Genomic DNA, 19,780 nt, shown 5'->3' on the forward strand with positions numbered 1-19,780 from the left:
TGCAGAGAGTGGGACGTGATTTTTCTAAAAACTCAGTTTTGCTTAAGACGAACGTCCGCTCATCTGCTGACACCTGCATTCCACTATCTGATTTTCGAATCCTCGTTGCTTGACACCTAGCGTCCGTTCAGAGGGGTTTTGGGTGCGTTTTAATGAGCCTGAAGGGAGTGGTTTTGGGTGCGTTTAACAAGGCCTGACACATTGTACAATTTTTTATGATCATCTGATTCTTCTCATTATGTTCTTTAATAGTTAGTGAAATATTTATAAGTTTCACTAGACTCTTTATCATATAAAAACACATCGAATTTTCATTATGTGTTAATCTATCACCATATGAATAAGCTATTGTATTGATAATTATGATTGTAGAAGACACAATAATTTCACAATCTATTTTTTACCATTTTTTCTAAATTTTCCTTAGGATTTAAAAAGACATTTACATTTTTTACAATTCTTTTTTTATTTTTCTTATATTTGTCTCTTTCTTAATAACCTAATAATATGTAGATCTTCCTTATCCATTTGTTATAATAATAATAAATCCAAAATTATAGATAATCTTTACTTGATAACTTCACTCTATCAAAGTATTGATATGCCAATAACATTTATCCCATCTATTTTAAATGTGTCCCTATAATCTTGTAGCCTACATTTATTATCTTGACAACCCTATATGAGATTTTCATATAAAAAGTCTTTACCCATATTAAATCTGCAGAACTGAAATTAAGCTGCCAAAAAAAAGGAAAAAAAAAACCCGACAGGTTTTTCCAAAACACATAATCTAGAATTGAAAATGTGTAATTCCAAAATAAATATAGGTAACATTCCAAAATATAGCATAATACTATATCATAGATTAATCACATATAATAATATGATAGATCAGTTCTCTAAGAGTTAGTAAAGTATTTAACATTACAGTTATCCAAAAATAACCATAAACATTTAAAACTTTAGAAAGTTCTTATACTATTACAAAACAAAGTAAATAACCGAACGACTATTACAATTATAGATTTGTGACCGAACGGTTTACCAAAAACTATATACAACTGATGACCGAACAGTCTTAATCTAAGCAGCAGGATCCTCGCCTTCCAATGCTTGTTCTGCCGAACACTCATCGCCTTCTGCTCACATCCATAGGATAATCATTGCAAAAGAAATACGACCGAACGGAAAACATAAGACAAGATAGGAAAAATAGGGTAAACTAATGTAATTTAATTATAAACACATCTATACATTTCATACAAGTTCAAACCATGCGAGACCAAACGCTACCTCATGCCAACACCGAATACAAGCAATCGTATACAAAATGAACACCACAATTCATGTATAGACCGAACACTATTACTTGACCATCCAGATTGTATGAATGTGTAGCTACAAGTGTTTCTGCACTTGTGGTGGTGAAATAGCAAGACCCCCATCAAGCTACCCCACAAGGTTAGTCTAGTGAAAATTACCTCGATACCTTGAGGTTAAAGCACCTCCTGCCATTCTCACACATGAGTTATTCCTCTATACTTGAGAGTAATCATAGAATATAAGGATAAACACCAGCTTAGCACGATACCCACATTCATACTTTATCATTTAATACCATCCACGAGCCATTCCTCCTTGGAATTCTCCTTCACATTACTTGAAAACAAAAATCCTTATCAATTATCATAGCATATCATGCACAATTATATAGACACCCATAAGACTGAAAATCCTGTGAACATTGGAAACCGAACAGTTTCTCACCACCCCAAAGAATATGATCGAACGCTAGCACTAGCATAACTACTAGTACAATAACGAGCGCTAGTACGAGACTGAGAACTACCAAGAACGAGTGCTAGTACGAAACCGAGCACTACCAAGAACGATCGCTAGTACGAGACCGAACACTACCAAGAACGAGTGCTAAACAAGAAACCATCCACACACCTATGGCCGAACGGTCATGAACGTGTAAGACTAAAGAGACCAAACCCAGTTAATGACTGAGTACAAAACACGACCGAACGATTAACTTCTACAAAATTCTGAATAACACTCCCTAAACCAAAACAAAATATTTTTCTTAACTTCTAAACCTCCAAACTTGATTCATAAGTTATTTTAAACCTATCCTACTGAACCTATTTCACACTGACCCCCAACTCACAATTTCATATACTCTCTTTTCCAAAACCATAAAAGACCGAACGCTTTACTGCAGAAAACTCCAACTCAGTTCACAGGTCTCGGCCAAACACAGAATTTGAATACAATTCAATCAAACATATAATTATTCATACATGCAAACGTTCCAACAAAAATTCCAAACACAGAAAAACATAATTAAATTACTAGCTTCCCTTACCTTTTTAACCGAATAACAACTCAGCCAACAGCAGGATTCGTTCCCCAAAACCAAAAACTTTCTAGAATACCTATACCCCACCGATCAAGAAAGAATAATCAACCAACATACCAAAACATGATCAGAATTTGTGAAGATGAAATAGATGAACACATGCAACCAGAAATTTGACTTGTAGGTGTTCGAAAACACTTTTCTTAGGAAGAGAATGAACTTACCGGCTCCAAACTTGAATTTGATCGGTGAAGATGGAAGATTTTGACACTCTGATTACTCAACTCTATCTGATTGATGACCATAAGGAGGAGAAAGTGAGAATTTGTAGAGAGAAGGAGGAGAATTATAGAAAGAAGGAGGAGAAAAGATCTTCAGGAAATTTGGAGAGAAGAGGTGCATGCAGAAAATGACTCGAAGTTTTGAAAAGTTTATTTATATACTACTGTCAAAAACCGATCGACCACTTAGCTACACACACCTGTCTTCCACTTTTTGAATTTCTAAATCTTTACACCTACACCTGATTTTCACTCTTTGCTGAATTTAATGGTCTTGACAATATATATTTCAACTTCTTCTGAATTATGTGTTCGAAAACCTAAAATAACTATTCCAGAATATACTTTCTCGATAACATCTCACAATTGTCTTTTAGAATTATTATTTGGATGTTTTTCCTTACACATCCCGACATTTTTATATTCATCTCCATTTTTTTCAATATTTATTAAATTATTCTTCTAACAGTTTGACCAATGTAAATTTTATTGGATCAAGTAAAAAAATTACTTTTCACCGTGCATTTGAAATATGCATTCAATTTCAAACCTATGTCTGCACCTTATTCTTTGCTTGTGTGTTCTGTTTGTTCTCCTCTCTTCCACCGTCGTGTTTTTTTGTTAGAAAAAAAAAAATAACATCATGTTTTAATAAAGGATTTTGATGATGATGTTTCATGAAAAAGTATTAAAGAACTAAAGAAGTGATTGATTTCAAAAAATACTTTAAAGACTCAATAATTTAGTTGTTAATTAGTTTAGTAGTTCAAGAGTCAATAGATAGAACCTAGTAGCATAGTGTTAAGAAAATCTCAGGATACACACTAAGATATTTTCCTAAAATTAAGTCTTGCTATTCATTGATAATTGAATGACTTTAAATAACCATGACACTTACAATATTACGAGAATAAAAATAAAATCTGAAAATAAAATATCAACTATCTTATAAATAAAATCTGTTTAATCTATCATAAAATAATATTGTATCTAGATAAACTGAAAATCATAACTACGTATCTCTATTTTATCTCTATCAAATCAAATTAAATATTATTAGACCCAAAAACTAATAAAATAAGATTTACAAAAAATTATTAATAGAACCCTAAAATTTAAGTTTATCCCAACAAACTCCCCCATAAACTTAAATTCTTCCTTCCTTCATTATGCTTTCCATGTGTATCATCCCACACCGGGTTTGCTTCTTTCAATTAGATTTGACTTCTTCTTTTTCCTTATGGCCTTCCTATCTTTTACCTTGGTTGACCTCTTTAATGCTTTGACTGACATTGTTATGTCCGACTTCTCAATAACCTTGACCAACTCGTTTATGACCTTAGGCGATTTCTCAACAATCTTGGCCGACATCTTCATCGGATTTTTCTCAACATCTTCATCTTCCTCACCGTCTGGTTTAAGAACACTAGATTTTTTCTCTTCTTTTTCAAGAGTCACCTTCTTCAGCTCCTCAAGCTCAACCCTCTCTTTATTCATAATTTCATTAGCTTCATCTAGAAGCCTCCCTATCCACCGAATCTCTTCATTTTTTTGTTTGAGTTCTTTCTCCAGGTTTTCTTTCTCCACAATTGTTGCATCCTTTACCAAGATCACTTCATCCATTGTTGGGATTGGGCTCTCCATGTCCACTACATTCGATCTCTTAGCCATCAACAAAATTCCACACTCTTCTTCCACATCTTCAATAAGGAGATTCGTCTCCCCCTTTGTCTCTACCTTGCAATATGGTCTACCTTACCACAATTGTAGCACTTGCTTAATCTCACGATACACACACTCATATATTTTCCTAAAATTGAGTCTTGCTATTCATTGATAATTGAAGGGCTTTAAATAGCCGTGACAATTACAATATGGGTGTTGCTGCCTCCACCACCACACCTCTCTTCCTCCACCTCCCCAATTTTCTTTAATTCCAATTATATCCTCGGGTTAAAATTTTTTACTTTTATTTACTTTTACTATTTTAATATTTTAATTTATTTAAAACCTCTGGTTTACTCCTGCACCTCTTCCATTTCCGTTTACCAATCTCTCTTCCGTCAAGCCTCTTCTCCTTCCATTTCCGTTTACCATTCTCTCTTCCGTCAAGCTTTCACTTCTCCTCCTCCCTTTCTTTCTTCTTCATTTTCCGGAGGCCCTTTCTTTCTTCTTCATTTTCCGGAGGCCCTTTCTTTCTTCTTCATTTTCCGGAGGACCGTTTGTGGAGCAGCCGTTGGTGCGGAGGAGGCCGTTCATCTGGGTGGAGGAGCGGATCTGCGACGTCCAGGTTTGTTTTCCGTTTACGTGCTGGTACTTTCTGCTTTGTCGCATCTGAACAGTATCCACGAAAGGCCAAAACGGATGTGGGACATCCGTTTGCCTTCGACGGATGTCTGACTTCCGTCGACGGATGTGGGATATCCATTGAAGGCTAATCGGACATCCCACATCCGTTTTGGCTCTCGGGATGCTGTATTTTTTTTAATATTTTAATTGTTTTTAGAATTATTATAATTGAAATATATATTTGATATATTTTTTGTTAATTTTTTTTAAATATAGTTATTTTTAGATTTTCTTTAACCTTTTACATTATTATTTGAATATTTTATAAATTTTGCTATAGTTTCTAAATGAATTGATTAAGTTTGAATTAGATATGTAAACTTTTATATATTTAAATTATTTTTATTTCTTGAAATAAATATTATTAATTTAATTGTATTTAATATTAGTAAATTTGTATTTGTATTTAATTTATTTATAGTAAATTTGTATTTGTAATAATAATTAATTTAATAATAATTAATTTAATAATAATTAAATGGAAATTTATTTAAATATATTTTTTTAATTAATTAGCTAATTGTTTCTTTTATTTAATTTTTTTTGTAGTTAATAAAATAATTATTTATTAGTTTAATTTATTTTGAATTGCATTTTGTTATAGTTTATTAATGATATTTAAAACAATAATTTTCTTAATTTTTGAAATTAAACAAACAAATTATTGTTAGAAATGGCAAGAACACGTGATACATCTTTTAGTTCTCGAGGTGAGAGTTCTCGAGGAGAGAGTTCGTCGCAGGGCGAAGCTCGGAGAAGACCTACCGTTTCTGCTCGTAGAAGTCGTGCAGCTCCTATCCAGGATGACCCATAGCTGAGGAGCGAGCCGTTGAGGAACAAACATATGAGGCGTATGAGACTCATGGTGAGGAGAATGCATTTAAGGCCCCTAACGACGATGATGATGAGGAGGAGCATGCGGATGTTCATGACATACAAGAGGATGTCGGTGGATTTCCTGGAGGTCCACGTGATGGTTCATTGCTGACGCACTATGTTCAGCATGTAGCTTATGCTATTTCACAAGGCCGGGTGAGTACAAAAATAAAATTTATTTTATTATTTTTTTAATAGAAATTTTATTAAATATTGATGTGTAGGATCGAGGGGACACACTGAAGTTGATCTCCCACGGAAAAAAAGTAAATAAGTTAGGACCATGCCACGAGGGAATTCAACACATTGTGTTGAATTCCAGTTTGATGCCTCTTACAGGGATTTGTTATGATTACGTTGATAAGGGATTACTCCTCGGATTCATAGAGAGGTGGCATTTTGAGACCAGTAGTTTCCATCTCCCTATAGGGGAGATGTCGATTACTCTTGATGACGTCTCGACATTACTTCACCTGCCCGTGATGGGACAAATGTGTGATTTGGAGGAGTTGGAGTTTGAGGAGGCTCGTATAGCCCTTGTGCAACTACTCGGCGTTGATGGTGGCACAACAGGTTCTGAGATGGAGGACGCACATGGTCCGAAAGTCAGACTCAGCTGGCTTAGAGAGATATATGTTCAGAGGTGTGAGTCGCAGCATTGGGACTATGCTGCTAGAGCATATTTGTTGCATCTAGTAGGATGCACGATTTTGCAAATAAGAGTGCCAGTTCTATACGCGTGTCTTACTTATTGTTATTTAGAGACGTACACGCGTGTGGCAGATATGCCTGGGGTGTTGCTGCACTTGCCTATTTGTACGACCAGCTCGGGGATGCGAGTCTCGCCTCCACGAAGCAGATGGCTGGATATTTGACTCTATTTCAGGTACAATTATAACTTTGACATTTATTTCATGTATTTATTTCCATGTTCGAACATGAATATAATTTAATTGAATAATTATTTTTTTAGAGTTGGATATACGAACATTTCCCTGGCATAGGGAGGAGGCGGTTGGTGACTTCTTACGATGATACCACACCACGTGCCATGAGGTGGCAGAGCCCTAGGCAGAGTTCCACTCTCGCAGATATTCGGTCACAGTTGGATGCGCTGACATACAGTGGAGTTGTATGGCATCCGTATGAGGGGCATCGAGGCATTCGACCATTCTTTGGCATCTGTATGTATTCTGGATGGATTCGGATTGGTGACACCCTTTGTCGTCATTTGCCTGAGCGTGTGCTGAGGCAATTTGGGTTTCAGCAAGACATTCCACGATCACCGACTACGGTTCCAGATGCAGATGTAGTGGCCATTGATCATGTTTGGTTGCATTTCAGAGCTCACGTTGTGAGTAATGTCAGACATGCAGCATCCCCTTCTGACTGTGTTGATGGGTATATTCAGTGGTTCAGGAGGGTTTCACATCCTTATATTATTGCTGTTGCAGATGACGCGCGACCGGCTCTTGCGCCTAGACAGCGCCCCGATGTTCCACAAGAGGCACGACCCCATCGTAGATCGTCTCCACCTTCACCATTTGGCGCCCTGGTATGTTATTTTTCATTGCTTATATTATTAAATTTTGATCACCTTGTTTATTTAATTGTTTGATATAATTATAATGCAGGCTAGATTTAGGCGAATGGCGAGAATATTACAGTCCTTGATATCGTGTCGTCATGTGATCGAGGGTACTGTTGCACATCAGGTGTCAATTGACCTGCTTCAGATTGCTAATGAGGGCATCGACGAATATTCCCTGACTAGGAGAGGGCAGAGGCATGTGCGTGGTAGACGGTCGACGTCTAATTGATACGACTTTGTATTATTTGACATCATATTTTCTTTGTATTTGTAATAGACATTTATAATTTCTTATAATTTCAATGTTTTCATTTTGAGTTACATGTTCTTTTATATTGGTTATATAGATGATCAAATATTTATATGTTTAAGTGGAAAAAAATAAGAACTTAATTAACAACAACTAATATAAATATCACGAATACTGATAATATAAATATGTTCATACATAAATAAATACTACATAAATATCACGAATAATAATAATATAAATATCACGAATACTGACAATAAGTACTTAAATAACAAAATATAATAGTGTATTTTTACATATCTTCATACATAATATAAATATCACGAATCACCTAAGTCAACATAAGATGTTGTTATGTCCATCAACTGTTTAAATGCGTGCATCCTACTAGTATAAATAGATGACCACGCTCGTGCCTCAGGATAACAGTGGGTTGAGGACATGATATTCACCATGGGCAACGGACAACCTTCTTGTAGCTTAACCTGCATTATACAAATTACAATAATTAATTGAGTGATAAGTAATTTTAAAATGAAATCATAAAAAATGCACTTACCTGCACAAAATGACATCCATGAACATGTCCTATACAAATTAAGCGATGTTGAGTTATATCAGAAGGTGGTGTGGAACGTAGTGGGAAGATAATATAATTTTGAGAGTATGACAAACACACTAAGATAACGTTATATCGGTTATCAATTGCATAACCAATGTCTGGTAGTGTCATCCACTTGTTCATGTTAGCCTGTTATGAATAAAAGAAGTTGTTAGAAAAAAAACAAATGTAATAAATAAACTACATAAAACTAGAAACACTTACCGCCAACAGTGATTGCACCAACAAAGAGTTCCTCAATTCTTCTAGTCTATCATAGCCTCCTACTAGGCTTGCATATTCATCACGCCATGCACTGAGTTCTTTGTACAACTCATTCCTGATAACGGGCCATGAATCTTCTCCGAGTCCCAACAACGCAGCAATGCATCTATACCCACAGTGACCATCAGCCACAACATCAACAACGTCCACAATGAAGGGGTGAGTAGTAAAATGAAACTGGTCTATCATTGGAACTCTCCTTTTCTTCATTGGTTTTGGCTTTGATTGTAATTTACTTCTCATAGATGAAGATTCTATGGTTTAATGAAAGACGTCCTGATGGACGAACGCCGAGGAGAGATTGATTGAAGATGCGCGAACACAAACTGAACCTCCTCGAAGCTCTCTCCGACGAGTGAAGACGCAGCGGAATGGAAACAAAGCTCTAAATCGAGAGCTGACTCGAAGGAAAACTGTTAAACTAATAACAGACTCAAGAAAACCCTAAGATCTAAAGTTTAATCGGTGGAAATCCTTATAAACACGAAGGAAACCCTAGAACGGTGAGGAATCACTAAACTGACCGATTAATCGGTGGAAATGGTGTTTGAAACGGTGAAAAAGGAAAGAACGAAGGTTGGAGAGGTGTTTAATCGGTCAAAACTCAAAGAAAATGAAGAAATGGTGAAAAGGATGTGGAATCTGTGAAGAGAGAAATGGAATAGAGGCTTACTGTGATGGAAGCAATGGTTCTCGATGATGAGAACTCTCGAGAGATAGTGAGATGCTCTGTGATGTGCAACGTGAGAGGGAAAGATGTGGATTCTGAGATGTGAAGAAATGAAGATCTGTTTTGTGGTGGAATAAGACGCGAGAATGAAATGCGAAGGAGAGAATGGAGACGTACTGGCAGCTGACGCGTGCCAGATGTGGCAGTGGAGGCTCAGCGTGGAAATGAAAGAGAAGCACCGTGAAGTTTGAAGAAATGGAAGAATGAGAGTGTGCTTGGAAGGTGGCTAGAGGGAGTCTTTGGACTCTCTAGCCTATGACTTTCAAGAAAGAATTATTCTGATTTCAGAAATATAATTCTCATTCAGCTCAAAAGTCCGAATACAAGAGAGGAGTTGGGTATTTATAGTAACCCATACTCCTTAAGAGCTAAGCTAGGAAAAGTAAAAATACAAAAGGAAGACTAAGCCAAGTAGGATTCCATCATGCCCTCCCTCTTAAGAAAAGATTTGTCCTCAAATCTGGTAATCGCCTTATGAATAAGCTCCACACAATCTTTGGGAGCATGGCCATCTTGGAGTGGCCTTATTCTTTTAGATCTAGTTTTCTTCCTCCTGGATCAAACACGAATCTGCAATACACATCAAATATATCTTCGGTTAATATCAATCCAAGAAAGAATTTTTCTTTAAAAACAAGAGAATAAGAACTTCTAATACTTTGATTAGTAATCTTTGAAAATCTTAGAAGTCCAAATTCAATTTTATCTTGAGTTAATTGTTTTCTTAAAGATAACAATAACTCAAGATTTGAATTGTCATATTCTGAAAATGTTTTCATGACAATTGGTTTGAAAGAGAAGTCAAAAATTGAAAAGTAATCAATTATTGGAAAAGAAGTAAAGATTTGGAAACCTTCCCTTTTAGGTTCCACATTCTTTGAAAGAATAGGATTTGTCATCAGTAACAATTTCTCCTTTTCTTTCTTCTCTTTTTCTTGCCTTTCTTTCTTTTCTTCTTTTCTCTCTTCTCTTCTTAATTCCTCTCTTTTTCTCTTTTCTCTTTTCTCTATTTCTTCTCTCTCTCTCTCTTCTCTTCTTTTTTCCTTTCTTCCTTTTCTTTTCTCTCAATCTCTCTTTCTCTTTTCTTATCCTTGATCTCCTTTAGTCTTGCCCCAAATTCTAATTCTCTACGAAGAAACCCATGATCCTTTAAACTCTCAAGAAAAAAATTTCCACCATCAATGCAATCCCTAATTAGTTCTAGGTTTCTTTTAATGCTTGAAGACAAAAACTTTCTTCTCATGCAAGCTTTTAAATCATGCCAATCACGTATTGAGGACTTTCTACCTTTCCTAACATGATATTGTCTTTCATCCCACCACTCACTTGCATGCTCTTCTAACTTAGAGAGATATATACTAAGAACATAATATTCACTCTCTTCACAAAACCAAGGATTTATTTTATCAATTTCTTTTTCCCAAGCTAGATATGTTAATGCACCTATGTCTTTACCAAAGAATGGAAGATTCCTAGCTTGTTTAAACATTTCATCAACTTTATCTAACCTAGAAGACCTATATGAACCATAAGAAGACATCTTTGTTTTTAAAAGTTTTCTTAATCTAAAGGGTTCAAAACTTTCACTTAGACAAGTCCCAGGTAAGAGAGGTGAGCTAAAAAGCTGCTTAAGTACCAAGTCTTGCCTTGCCAGAAATGTGTTAGGCTACTAACTAATTACCCCTTAAACTAAAATCACCTTTAGAAACAAAGTACACAACTCAAACAATTAAGCACAAATAAAAGACTAGACTCTCGGACTCTAATGTGAAAAGGCTTAGAGTTTAATCCCTTTTAGCCTAAATCACCCCTAAACGTAGAACACAAAATCAAAGAAACAAAACACTAAGGAAACCAGCGGACTCTAATGACCCTACGAGATACACAAATCAAATCAATATATACTCCTATGGTGAAGCTTGTAGCTTTGGCTAACAAGACACATTCACCTGTCTAGCTATGCTAAAAATAAAAGCAAATAAAGTTGCCAAGAGTTTGAAAGAGCACCAAGGACTCTTCCAAAGAACTTGGACTTTATAAAAGGCCCTTTTACACAACAAAAATGAAACTAACAGTAGGCTAACACAAGCCTATTACAAACAAATTAAAGGAAAACAATTACAAAAGAAAATAACTAAACTAGGCTGCTACGGTCTTGGTACTGGTCCACTTCATGCTCAACTTTGTTGTTCCACTTTGTGCTTCGGCTATCAATTCTCTTGGTCTTTCCTGATCAGTTTCCTACAAAGTAAATGCACGGATCTTCAATCAAAATTTGCTTATCCAAAACAGATTACACAAGGTGATGTGTATGGCAGTAAGCACTTCCCTTTTCTCGGTCTTGTGCCCTTGATGCAGTTACAAAGAAATTGTCTTTTGCTCTCTAGGAATAAACTGCAAGAAAATCACACCCAATTCAGCAAATCACAACATCCAACAAATTGCAAGCTATAACACAAATAGTTTAAACAAACAAAAACAATATAGCTAAGCAACTTCCCTGATTAATGCTATTTCTAGTTGTTGATTTTAGGTTCTTCCTCGTGCTCAACTAATCAGCAGATTCATTCTTCACTTGTAGACATCCTACACTGCATTCTTGTAACTGATGCACTAGCTATATGACACCAATTAAATCAGATATGCACAGTTACACCAAAAACAGTAGATATACCACATGATACAATGCAGGAAAAAATGAAGAAAAAAAAATTGATTCACAATTAAATGACCAGTATAGCCTGTATAGCAAATCAGTGAATTAAACTGGTCAGAATCAATGGACCAAACTGGTGACAGCAATGTTCAATATTAATCAAACCTGACCAATCCAATGCAATGCAAAAATTAGGAGTTAAAACAGTGTTGATGCAGAAATGAAGAAGTTCAAAATGCAATCAGTACAGGTAAAGTAGCAGTGATTCAGCAAACAAATTAAGGTTCAAAATGAATGCAAGAGCAGATTAAAATAAGTACAATCACAGTTGCTCTAGTTTGATCACTCAAACTCCTTTTCCTGCACAATGAACAATCAGCAACACAGTTAGATGAACAATGAAATTCTCTATTTCAAATTGCCAAGAAATTAGGCCAAGTCAGCCTTACAAAACTCACAACACTCAGGCTTCTCTTTTGAAATTTAAAGCACATAAAAAAAAATGAAAGGTTTGGAAGGGAGATTCTCCCTTGGCAGTTCAAGACTTGAGAGTCTTTTAGACCACCACCACCTAAGATGCTACCAAGCACACAAACCTTCTTTCAAATTCCAGAAACCAAGGTGTAAAAGCTTCTCAATAAAGAATGGCTAGGCTAAGGTCAAAAAAAATCAGAAATCAGAGCAGGACAGCCACAAATAAGGACAACACAGCAGAGAAACTGACTCAAGATCAGATTATGAAAGCAAACAAAAGCTCAATTACAGAACAGCAGATCAGAGTTTACACGTGCACTGAGACAAAACCAGAGTTATCAACCAAGACAAGCAAGAAACAAAGCTTTTGATCAAAGTAAGCACAACAAATAGAACCTATGGAATAGAACTAGAACAGATTTTAAAAACAATAAAAAGGACTTAAGTTGAACCAGTTATGACTAAAGAAAGTTATATCTGATTTGATTTTGGCAGAAATAGTTTACTGAAACAGTGAACAATAATGTGAATTGCACCAATTCTCTTTGCTTTTTTTTTTTTTCTTTTTTCAATTTGATAGCCAAATCTGAGTTGGATAACACTTTAGAACTTGCTATTTTTAGTCACAATTCACAACAGATCACCTAATCAGTTTTGCAACTTAATCAGACTTTTGCCAAAGGAAAGTGAACATGGTTCAACTCAAAAAAAAATCTAAAGGAAAAACAAGAGGTTAATCACTCTCAGCCACAATTATAGTTTCAATATCACTGGTTTAGGCTTCCTTGAGTGAACAAAAATTTATTCTCAATTGCAGAATTGATAGCAAAGTGAAAACAGTGAATGCACACTATGGATCACAAACTCAGAAGTTCAAACTAAATTCAATCACTGTTGTAAACAGTTTTAATGCAATTCTGCAGATTCATATACCTCAATAGATGCCAATGAAACGAAGACAATACTGGAAAAAAATATTTGAATCAGAACTTGGCAAAGAATTTAAAACCAAATATGAATGACTCACAGACTCTTCAAAGAAAAACCAGTTCGGTGTAGCTGGCCAAATCACAAATCTGTTGATTAATCAATGTGCAACCGAGCTAGGCTGAGCCTTTCATTGCTCACTTGGTATGCACTTGTTATTGATTAGGCAGAAACCAAACAAAGCTATCATTAAACAGATTAAAAAACATGAGATTCATTATCTCTACCACTGAAATCTGCCACCAAGCTCATTTATCTAATTGTCATAGCTTATATATGGTGAACAGAACTTACTCAGTGCAGGCAACTCAAATGAATCACAAAACACCAACATCAGCTAGTTAAACTCGAATTTAATTGACAACTAAAACAATGTAACATGACATAGACAAAACAGAAATGGATTTAGAAATTAAAAGACTCAAACAAAGAAGATTCACCGAATTAAAATGAACTAAGACTCAAAGTAATGACTCCAGGCACAGAACAAATCAGAACACTCAAGACAATGAAGGAAAATAATGAACACCTCAGAAATGAAAAGAAACAACACAAAATACTCAGAATCAAAATCAAACCGATACATAACTAGAAACAAAAACAGAGACGCGAATCAAACGCAAGAACTGAAGAATCGAAACAACTCAATAATGGAAGAAAACTCAGAACAGAGACGAACCGAGATACTTACCTTCGAAGCGTGTTCGACCTTGCTCTGAATACCACTTGATGGACGAACGCCGAGGAGAGATTGATTGAAGATGCGCGAACACAAACTGAACCTCCTCGAAGCTCTCTCCGACGAGTGAAGACGCAGCGGAGTGGAAACGAAGCTCTAAATCGAGAGCTGACTCGAAGGAAAACTGTTAAACTAATAACAGACTCAAGAAAACCCTAAGATCTAAAGTTTAATCGGTGGAAATCCTTATAAACACGAAGGAAACCCTAGAACGGTGAGGAATCACTAAACTGACCGATTAATCGGTGGAAATGGTGTTTGAAACGGTGAAAAAGGAAAGAACGAAGGTTGGAGAGGTGTTTAATCGGTCAAAACTCAAAGAAAATGAAGAAATGGTGAAAAGGATGTGGAATCTGTGAAGAGAGAAATGGAATAGAGGCTTACTGTGATGGAAGCAATGGTTCTCGATGATGAGAACTCTCGAGAGATAGTGAGATGCTCTGTGATGTGCAACGTGAGAGGGAAAGATGTGGATTCTGAGATGTGAAGAAATGAAGATCTGTTTTGTGGTGGAATAAGACGCGAGAATGAAATGCGAAGGAGAGAATGGAGACGTACTGGCAGCTGACGCGTGCCAGATGTGGCAGTGGAGGCTCAGCGTGGAAATGAAAGAGAAGCACCGTGAAGTTTGAAGAAATGGAAGAATGAGAGTGTGCTTGGAAGGTGGCTAGAGGGAGTCTTTGGACTCTCTAGCCTATGACTTTCAAGAAAGAATTATTCTGATTTCAGAAATATAATTCTCATTCAGCTCAAAAGTCCGAATACAAGAGAGGAGTTGGGTATTTATAGTAACCCATACTCCTTAAGAGCTAAGCTAGGAAAAGTAAAAATACAAAAGGAAGACTAAGCCAAGTAGGATTCCATCATGTCCACATACTCAAAATATGATGGATCCCGCGTAGTAGACCTTTCATTTCGTTTAACTTTACTTTTTTGTGCACCCTTTGTCTTGACTTTATGTAATGGAGGGACCATTGATGTCATTGTAGGACAAACAATCTCAAGTAACTTCTGCTTGATGGTGACTTTACCGCCAACGTCAACCTCATTGAATCGTTCTTCTACTTGTTTCAACTCATCTTTAATGGATAACTGAGGCTCAGTTTCATTTAATTCAACATTTGAGAAATGCAATCTTCGCCACATGATATGAAATTCACCTATAGGGATCATCCTAGGATCATATCGTGCTAATTCACATGCACATGGGACACCAAATGTACGTCTCAATACGCATCCACACTTTGAGGAGTTCAATCCTATCTGCTGCACTATTTTCAATTCCTTAGCAATGAGATCCAATGCATATCGAGACACACGTCCAATAAGTTCTCTATATATGTAGCCTTTAAAATGGTCACTCTTGAGCAACAAACTACTTTCAAATGACGCCTTAATCTTGTTGTGTTGTAGGATAATGACGCTATGAATATTATCCCAACAAGAACACAAATCACCCATACTATTGCCCAAAACTTTCTTCAGGCTCCAATGAGCAGATTCAGCCTTGAAACAAAAAAAAAAACTTCAACAAGTGCAAATAAATATTTATCTACAAAACAAATAAATAAAATAACATTACAACATACCTATTTGTGGTTGTGTTCCCTAAATGCATTGCTTTGTTCGTCCAGAACTTTACAAAGTATGTGCTGTACGGAATAATCCAAGTCTGATTCACATATTCAAAGAACAAAGGCCATGAACTGCTTGCGTATTGAAAACCATTCATATACTCAGCAAACAAGCTTTCATCAGCACAATCCATCACGTTTTCCCATGCATCCATCAACACTTCCCAAACCTCAGTAGAATGAACTAACATTTTGCATTTAGCTTTAACATTTTTAAGGATGTGGAACTGACATAACATCTTATATGACTCAGGGAATACATTTGTTATGGCATTCATCAAAGCCAAGTCTCGGTCAGTGACAATGACTTTAGGACCACCCTCAGATGTTAAAAATAAACCTTTCAGCTTTTCCAAAGCCCATGTGAAATTACTCTGCCTTTCAGTAGACAAGAAAGCAAATGCTGCTGAGAAGGTTAACCCTGTAGACGTCATACCCACAATCTCAAGCAACGGAAGTCTATATCTATTTGTTTTATATGTGGAATCCATCATAAATACAACATTAAATGAGTTTAACAATTTGACCGCATCAGGATGTGTCCAAAACAAGTCAGTAACAACCTCTGAATCATCAGCACACCTACTCCAGTGAATGTACTTATCCCGATCCAACAACATCATAAGTTGTTGTAGTTCAGTTCTGGACCCTCTTAATGATCGTTTATACGCATGCCTTGCGTTGTAGATTTGTTTAATCGTTGTGACATTTCGATCATTATTTTGTTTGAGTGTTAATAAAATATTTGCAGGTGTAACTTTACTCTTTGTCATATCAACCAGTAATGACTTCTCACTCGTATTTAACCTGCCAGCATAAGGGTGACCAACTAAAGTTTCAGCCAACTCATGGTTGTGATGTCCACACATCACCTTCAACACCCATCCGACCCCATCTGAACATGGTTTACCCTTTAATCTAAACGGACATTCACATTTACGAGTGCCGTATACACTAGCCACTGCATCAGCTTTGTATTTCCTATATTTTCCCCCTCTTTCACATCCAAGTATGACGAACGTTTTTCTTTCCCGTACACTAGTAGCTATGTCAAATCTTACTATTAGCACAACAAATCCTAAATCATAAGTCATCCCTCTTACCCATTGAATTAAGTGCTCCCGTGAACAAAATATTTCATTTGTTGTAAATTTATTTGTTAAATCCCTCTCTACAACTTTGCTAATTGATGAAGACAAATCAGATTTCAAACTACAACCAGTTGAGAATCCATATGAAGATATTCATCCATTTTAAATAATAATCACCTACAAAATTATAATGAGCCTTATTAACATAATTAATAATTAATCAAACAAATATAAAAATATTAATATAATTAAATTATATATTTGATATAAATAAAGTAATAAGTAATTTTTTTATACAATTATAAAATTGTTAAAGAATTAAAGATACAAAAATCATGTATAAAAAATATATATTTTACAAAATTATTACGTTTAAAAACTAATTATATATAACATCCAAAATTAAAAATTTAATTATAAACTAATATAAATATACATTATTAAAATACATTAAAAATATATTCAAAAATAATAAATCAAAATATTAAAATATCTAATAAAATAATAAAACAAACCTAAAATAAAAACGAAACCTTTAATGGATGACATCCTTCAACGATTGTCATCCATTAAAGGTTTCGTTTTTATTTTAGGTTTTTAGGTCTTATGCGAAGGATTATTGGACTACGCACCTGGAGAGGAAGCACCACAAGCGCACTGTACCACAAACGCACTGCACCACAAGAGCAACACTATATCATCACAAGAGGAAGATTACTTGATAATTCTTTCAACCACCACCGACCTTTGCAACTTGTAGTATCTCACTAGAGAAAGGAATAAGTATAATGTTAAAATGAAAGGAAAATATTTTACTCATGCAAGGAACTACATAGGTTATCAGTGAAATAGGCTATGAATGAGTAAAATTAAAAAACAAAGATCCTCCTAAAAATAAAATTTTACTGAGGGGTAAAATAGTAAAGGGGAGGTGGAGGGAGAAAGGTGTGGTGGTGGAGGGAGCAACACCCTTACAATATTAATAAAACCCTCAAATTTAAGTTTATCCCAACACATAGTACATAGAAAAAGTTTTATTTTTCATAAAAGTCTCCGTCATAATTGATTATCACTAAGAATAATCGATTATCATAGTACGAAAAAATTATTTTTTAAAATGTTTATGGAATGATCAATTATCACTTATAATAATCGATCATCAGTGATAGTTGTGAACCTGACTTTTAGTTTTCTGACCTAATTTTCAAATGCAAGAGTATAAATAATTAACTTAAACTTTTACAGAGCACATAAAATAATTTGAAATACTATGAGTGTTTAAGCTAGCTTGATTGTTTCAGTGCTTGAAGAAGGAGAAGTTGTTACTTAGTCTATCTAAGTTCGTGGTGTCTCTCTACCAAGTAGAATCAAGTTGTTCATTCTTTTGTGGATCAAAAGAAGGTGTTGGTCATATCTTATATATTAAGAGAAGTGTTTTATACTCTCATTCTTATTATCTTTTGTAAATTGTTTTATATTTAGTGAAAAAGTTAATCCCTCTTTTAGAGAGATTAACAACTAGACGTAGAATCTTTTGATACGAACCAATTCACTCCTCTTGGTTTGTCCTACGCTTAAATATTTCGTTGCACGTTTTCTACACTTTCTCCCTTTCCTTCCCTCACCCATGACGTTGTTCTTAGCTCTCTTTCTATTCGTTTACTTCATTTTCTCATTCCTTCTCTCCTTTGCTCGTTTCACACTTACATTGAAGGTCTACTATCGTTCCTCCCTTTCCTCCTTTGCACGTCGTTCTTTTCCCCCTAGGTAAGTGGATTTGATTCAGTGTTTGGAATTGTAAATAGTAGAGAATGATTATAATAGAACATTCTTTGTGGGTTGATATGCATTGTACATAGTTGTTCTGAAAAAGGAAAGAAAATTCAATATTGTTCAAGACTTAACTAGTATTTGAAAATCGTTAAGGCTTAATTGATATTCGAAAACCGTAAGGCTTCATTAGTATTCAAAAATCGTTAAGGCTTCATTAGTATTCGAAAATCGTTAAGGTTTCATCGGTTTTTCAAAACCGGTTAAAAACTCGCTGATTTTTCAAAACTCGTTGAGACCTTAACCAATTTTTAAAAAGTGACGAAATTTTCGAAAATCAGTTAAAAACTCAATAGGTTTCGACAATCGGTGAGTTCTTAAGTGGTTTTTGAAAACTAGTTAAGACTTCACCTGTTTTCGAATACTATTAAAGAGTGGACGAATTTGAATTATTTTCTTTTAAATATTATTTGCTTTTTTTCCTTAATTTATGTAATTGGAAAATGTGTTTAGGTTTTTTTTCCTTAGAATAGGTTTTTAGTTTATATTTTCTTTTTGTTATATTTTGTTTAGGTTTTTAGGTTAATTTTTTTGTTGTTTTTTTTATTTTTTTTTTGTTTTGTTAATGTATGTTGTTGCGAATAGGTTTTAGACTTTTTTTTCTTATATTTTAAATAGGTTTTTAGTTTTTTTTTTTGTTTAGGTTTTTAGGTTAATTTTTTTAAATTATTTTGTTTTATTTTTGTTAATGTATGTTGTTGCGAATAGGTTTTTTAGATTTTTCTTTTTTTTTATAATTTGTTTATTTTTTTCAAATTTTGTGATTTTTTTGTTATATTTTTTTATTTTTTTAAAATATATTTTTCTTTTTATTTTTTTTATTAATTTCTATCTTGCGAAATGTTTTATAGATCTATTATGTATTGTTTTTTTTAAATTTTGTATTTATTTTTATATTTTGTTGTTTCTTTTTTAAATTTAATTTGTTTTTTGTTTTGTTAATTTATGTGTTGAGAATAGATTTTTAAGTTTATTATTAATATATTTATTTTATATTTTATTTTTTGAAATATTTAAATATATTATTAATTTTTA

The 19,780-nt window shown here is 34.6% G+C and overlaps 2 protein-coding genes across 2 annotated transcripts; both read right to left on the bottom strand.

The window, feature by feature from the left end:
* Nucleotides 1-8,038: 8,038 nt before the first annotated feature.
* Nucleotides 8,039-8,814, bottom strand: LOC148206176 (uncharacterized). The gene is made up of 3 exons (XM_088112997.1): nucleotides 8,545-8,814; nucleotides 8,278-8,469; nucleotides 8,039-8,203 (listed from the first exon to the last, which is right to left on the bottom strand). The coding sequence occupies exons 1-3, from the start codon at nucleotides 8,812-8,814 to the stop codon at nucleotides 8,039-8,041; spliced, it is 627 nt and encodes a 208-aa protein (XP_087969123.1).
* Nucleotides 8,815-15,033: 6,219 nt separating this feature from the next.
* LOC148206177 (uncharacterized) lies at nucleotides 15,034-16,918 on the bottom strand. The gene is made up of 2 exons (XM_088107032.1): nucleotides 15,776-16,918; nucleotides 15,034-15,696 (listed from the first exon to the last, which is right to left on the bottom strand). The coding sequence occupies exons 1-2, from the start codon at nucleotides 16,916-16,918 to the stop codon at nucleotides 15,034-15,036; spliced, it is 1,806 nt and encodes a 601-aa protein (XP_087963158.1).
* Between the last annotated feature and the right edge of the window lie 2,862 nt (nucleotides 16,919-19,780).

This window comes from Vigna umbellata, chromosome 1, assembly GCF_029865625.1.
Source record: "Vigna umbellata cultivar VRB3 chromosome 1, Vumbellata_1.0, whole genome shotgun sequence".
NCBI lineage: Eukaryota > Viridiplantae > Streptophyta > Magnoliopsida > Fabales > Fabaceae > Vigna > Vigna umbellata.